This window comes from Rhyacophila brunnea, unplaced genomic scaffold (genome assembly GCF_057557595.1).
Source record: "Rhyacophila brunnea isolate RB1 unplaced genomic scaffold, BYU_Rbru_1.0 scaffold_18, whole genome shotgun sequence".
Lineage (NCBI taxonomy): Eukaryota > Metazoa > Arthropoda > Insecta > Trichoptera > Rhyacophilidae > Rhyacophila > Rhyacophila brunnea.
This window is the reverse complement of record NW_028232837.1, coordinates 11,335,973-11,341,972: the sequence shown is the minus strand read 5'-3', so window position 1 is coordinate 11,341,972 and position 6,000 is coordinate 11,335,973. Positions and strand designations below refer to the sequence as shown.

Genomic DNA, 6,000 nt, shown 5'->3' with positions numbered 1-6,000 from the left:
TTCACAATAATTAATAATACTTATGGTTCTGCGTAAAGTTAACCATTGTGACGTTAACACATAAAACACAGTCAAAATGCCCCTTATAACTTACTGTGCATATTTAAAAACTGCATTTTACACGCAAGCAGGGTTCTACTTTCATAGTGGCTTTTTCATCTGACAATTCTAACAGTAACTATCACCCGTAGAGGTGGTCGTCCATATATAATGTCACGCCTTAAGTATGGGAGGGTTTAATATAATGTGATGATTTTTGATGAGGGATGTTTTTTTTTTTTTTTAAATTATTAATAACCTGTCCTTGCTTTTTCGTACAAGGTGGTTGTTGTTAGTAATTTTGAACAATCACAAACACCCAGGCTTTGAGAAAAACACATAAATGTTTTTGTCACGACCGGGAATCGAACCCAGGAACTCTCGGGTGGAAGGCGAGCGCCTTACCAACTTCACCACGAGAGCCGCCTTGATTGATGAGGGGGTTATAGAAAATGTGAGAATAAAATATTTGATGCGAAGATTATACCTACTGAAATCAATCATTTGTTTTTTTAACGAATGGGTAATAATTTAGACAAAGGGAAGGGAGATTTTTTGATGATTGTTGTCATTATGATGGTGGGAGGAAAAAAATGCTGAAAATCGAGTAACATCATTTATGGACTTCGTGCACTTTATGCGTACCTGTAGTAATATGTAGCAGAATAGCACAGCAATGCTGTAAAGACATGGCTGCGGATTTGCCATTAATGCAATATAAGAGATAAAGTTTATTTTTCTGACTAACTTCATCTGTATTTATTTGATGAAAAAATATTTGTATGAGCAGACTGAGATGTTCATGAGCAGGCTAGTTTACAAGGGCTCGTTATTCTTTACTTACATCTTACATCCATTAGTAAGTCATTGGCAGTTTTTGTGATTCTATATCTGTTATTGTGACAATAGAAGTGTCAGATGAAAATTCATTATCAAAGGTTTTATACATGCTATTTTTGAAGACATTTTTGAATAAATACACAAAATAATTACCGTACTGTTTGAATTCCACTCAGTCCCAACTTTTTTACTAATAGAAATGTTTCTGAAGAGTACATACATACATACACCTGCCCGCAAACAAATGAAAACTAGAACTGTTTCATTGAAAGTGATTTTATACAAACGTTAATATTTTTTTTGTATTCCACCACGTATTGAACGCAAGTGCAAATGAACTAAAAAACAATATGGTTGACAGAAAAATTTTACTCTTTCATCAGAAATAGTGACGTGTTATCTCGTGGAGTTTTGTTTTGATTAAAGTTTACTGCATTTAATTTGATTACAATGTTTACAGGTCTGGAAATGTTGAGTATAATATGTATTTGTGTTGAGACAAATATTTAGAAACAGTTTTAGAATTTGTTTTCGGACAGATGTAAATTGGTCTGTACCTACTAGACAAGAGATTTTTTAAAGGACTTGAAATTAGTTGATTCATATATGATTCTTGTGAATAGAGCGCAAGTGTGACAGCATCTGGTCGATGTGATAGAACTGTTCGGTGCAGAAGGGGCAGAATGACATTATTTGAGGATTCTGGCATTTGTTGACATCAACTCATGGGCAGCTTGGGTGCTTGAGGCGCAGATGTGACCTGAGGGTGTCGATACGACTATACTTAGCCGGGCAGTATGGGCAGAATGACATTAACGGCGAGTGACTGTGGTAGTGGTGCCATCTGTTGGAGACCTTCTTGCCGCAATACTTGCACCTCCAAAGCGAAGAACTCTCAGGCGTGGCCGTGAACATGTTGTGATACGACTTAGAACTATTCATTTCTGTAATATTACCATAGAATTAATATTTACCACAATTCCTGGTGGAAGTCAGCGCTCGAAATGGAAAAATTTACGAACCGGAGCGCTCGACAGTTTTCTGAAGATTTTACATAGTAAAGTTATCAAAGTTTATGTGTTTTTTCATAAAAATAAGTGTGTTAAATTTTCTATTATATGGCCTAGCTCAGACGGTCAAATTACTTATTCCACGAGACGGAGCGATAATTTTACTGATTTCACGAACAGGAACGGCGCTCCGGTCCATTTCGAGCCTTGGTGGAAGACCAGATCATTGCCGGCTGCAGATGATGCTTTGATTTACATGAATATTGTCAGTTTTTAATGCGGACAATAATGTCGATTGTAATATGAGTGTCTATTTCCAAAAACTGTTAAGTCCACATATCGCAACGCGAATGTAAAACCATAGTAAGAGCAAATTTTTCGATCACAATATATGAAAAAACCTAAAAACCAATTATTATTGTTGTTGTATTTTAGAAATCCTATTTGTCATGACTAAATGAAATCATTAAACCCCAATATTTCCCAAACTATGACATTTGCACTTACTTTGGTTACACAAACATTATGTTATGTTGAGAATTTAACTAAAATATGTAAGCACATATTCTGTGTAGTTTCACACAATTTGTAATGATTTACAATGTCGAAAACCCGCTAATACTATATCCATATATTTAATATTGCAATAAACGGTTTATCGACTAATAAATATAGACATATTGTTCGAATTTTAAAATAGAATACAATTGAAGGGTAGGTACAGGTGAAGACCATGTTACGTCACATTTTTTAAAGTGGCAATGCAGTCTCGTAGATCGAACCGAGTAGGTACTACAAGATTGTATTTTAATTTCGGTATAATAATAGTCACAGCATTATAGAGAATTGAAAATCACCATACAGGCTAAAAATAAGAAATGTCTATGGTCTACATTCACGTCAGACATGACACTCTTGATAGTAACCAAAAATTTCTCCCTGTGAAACGCCTGAGACCTGAAACGGATGAGTGCTATAAATAACGCCAGACAAAAACCGACGCCCTTTAGAGTCATTAACTTCAAAGTCTTTAATCAATGATATCTCAGTTTGACATTTGTGACATAACATGTTCTTCTCCTGTACCCTCCAATTTAAAAAAGAAACAAACATAACTGACCACTTTGGAAACACAAATAATGTCAAATCATGGACTTATAGTTTTTGAAAATAGAGCCTTATAGTACTAAGTAAATATTCTCATTAGATGAACGTATCCTCTTTTTATATTCGTAATGAATCAATGCATTGTCTGTAGTCGTCATATTATGTTATTTTATAACCATTACAAAGATTTTGGATTTATTATTTTAAATATTGACTACCCACCTCTAATTTTTTTTAAAAATGAGCACTGACTTCAAATGATACATAATAGCAAGTATGCTTCAGCCGGCTCTCACATCTAAACTCGCCTCGTCTACCACACAGCCATAAATCAAACCTTCTAGGAACGTCGTTTCGATGTCGCTTATGAAGACCATCTACTTAGAGACAGTCATGCGTAACCTCTTGAAAAGTATATATATTTGGATGCGGCAAGCCGGTATAGGAATGACCAATTCGTAGGTATGTGTATGCATTCTGGCGGCATCACCTCGCAGTCCGATACGCATGCGATTTATGGTTAGCAGCACCAGATTTCTTTTTTAAATAAAGTCGCATTCGACCTATTTGCGGAGCTCCATTTGGCAATTGGTGTTTTGTGAATAACGTGACATCAACGTATTCGACACGTTGCAAACGAGACGAGTTTTGATGTGCGAGCCGACTATCATGTTTAAGTCAATTTTGTGTTAAATTTAAGTGCAAAATGTGGAAGTAGGTTATTTATACAAAATATTTGAATTTTTTAATAAATATAAAAGGCTAAAATATAAAATTCATCCGCATCTACTATATATTTTTTTGATATCAGTTTATGTTTTTACTGTGTTTGTTATAAACATGTAGTATTTCAAAATCTCAGGAGTTTAAAAGAAAATCTTTGATAATTGGTGAGTTCCATGGTGTCGACATTCAAACACAGCAATATAGAGTTCGGTTTTGAATATTTGAGGTGCTAAACCTCTATAGGAAGTAATATGTATCCTTCTTGCTCTTAAATGTGAGACTGTATATTATAAGGAATCAAAGTGTCTATATTATACAGAATTTATTCATTGTAATTAGGTTTTTATACAACGCATAAGATGCGTGTATAATAACCGAGAAAATAATGTAAAAATCATAAATAAAATTATATGAACAAATAATTAATAGACAATAATCGTGCGGGATTAACACAAAACACACCGTGCTAGGACATTATGTGACAATTAACAAGCTGAAAACATAAACGGGAAGTCAATAACAACAGACAATTAAAATTAATATTTAACTTCTCAAAAGTAAAAGAGATCCAACACAAGTTTTTCGTGTTTAAAAAATTTCGAAGTATCATAAAATATTGTATATATATATATACGAATTTAAATTTACATCTAATACTACCACATTTTTATCGTAAGTTTCAATAAAATGAAGTAGCATGAAATGTTTGTTGCACAAAATATTGAGTTGAAGTAATACGATATATTATTTGTTTGCTACAAATTAATGTTGGTTAGGACTCTTTCACTTTCAAGTAGCAATTTATTAAAACAACAAAACACAAAAAGCACTTGGGTTAAGCATATCGTGACGTAACATACAGCGGGGATCGAGAAACAATGAGGTCTCGTGCAGAAAATTGCATGTCTTATTCTTTTGGACCTATTATTATTTTTAACTAAGTTTTCATCGAGTCATCAATTTATCGTACTTACGATATATCCTAATATATCCAAAAGAAATTTACAATAGCCAAATTTGTAAATTCACATAAAGTTTACCATCCACATTATAAAAAAATAGTATAAATGAATATGAAATGAAATTTCACACAATTTATAGTAAAATAATTCAATGTGGTGTTGATGTCGACAGCGCAATCCTTGAATTTGGTTCAGTATATCAACAGTAGATGATCATCATATTATTATTGAAGATTGATTCATTTCTGTCAGTCAGAAAACATACTTAATTTAACCGTTTTAAACAGAGTGGAGTCTCGAACTTCAGACGCATTGCATAAATGAAATTTTGAGATGATACTCTTTTGAACTATTAGTGATATCATTTTTTCAACTCAATATTCTCAAGCTCTAAAAGTCAGATTTGTCGGCAATATCTCCTGCAATGTTTATGTAGATATAATGAAAAGGATTGAATGTGTGTAGTTAAATGGTTCCTTTCAAATTATTTACACGATAATAAATCTATTAGATGTAAGTATTTAATAATGAAAAGTGTTTACCTATTCCAACGGCATCTGCAGCATAATATTATGAGTTTCCTTAAATCCATAGACTAGGTTTAACGTATAATACATTGTATTACCGCAACCAGGATGTAATGATGTCAAAAAGACCTAAGCCATAATGAAATATTATTTCTAGAAGTTATAAAGTCATAGTCTAGAAAATGCCTTTTTGACATGTGACACTGTAGTTTTAGAAATGCGACTCATATCAAACGACACTATCTCATAATAATGGTTTGATGTGGGCTAAAAATCAAAAAAAATTGTGAGAATATATATTATTATCATTATTGCGCCTTTTAAACCAGCTATATGCAGAAATTCCGTGATATAAGCATTTTGCGCAAAAATATTTTTATATATCAAAATTCGTTTGATTAAAAACTGACAAGTGACTTTTCACATTTTATTTGCTATAAATACAAAAAGGACAACATAGTGTCTATTTTGAAAACTAGTATAACATGGAAAAAAGTCATTAATCACAAAAAATATTCTAGAATTGTTTGTCGATTTTCTAGATCGCAGTCATTACAAGTCGTCATATTTTTTGCCTCTCCTGTAAAGTTTAGTGAACATTAGCCAGTTTTTAAAATGCAACAATGATGTCGATCTCCATTTCATAAATCAGCTGTCGTAATATGATATAATTCCATATATTACTTAGAGGAAAAAGGGTTTATGGTATCTAGCAAAAGGGATGCCGATTAGCGCTTTGCAGATTAAGTCCATTATGGACTTCCAATTCTTGTAAATGTAAAATCAAAA

The 6,000-nt window shown here is 32.8% G+C and overlaps 1 protein-coding gene across 2 annotated transcripts in view; it reads right to left on the bottom strand.

The window, feature by feature from the left end:
* Positions 1-258: 258 nt before the first annotated feature.
* Positions 259-6,000, bottom strand: part of LOC147073201 (uncharacterized) — a 91,288-nt gene continuing 85,546 nt past the window's right edge. The window contains exon 8 of one of the 2 annotated variants that reach the window (XM_085945529.1): positions 259-1,823. In XM_085945529.1, coding sequence (XP_085801655.1) covers positions 1,603-1,823 — 221 coding nt within the window. In that variant the 3' untranslated portion in view covers positions 259-1,602. The remainder of the gene's footprint in view (positions 1,824-6,000) is intronic. The other variant, XM_085945528.1, reaches the window with a different exon arrangement.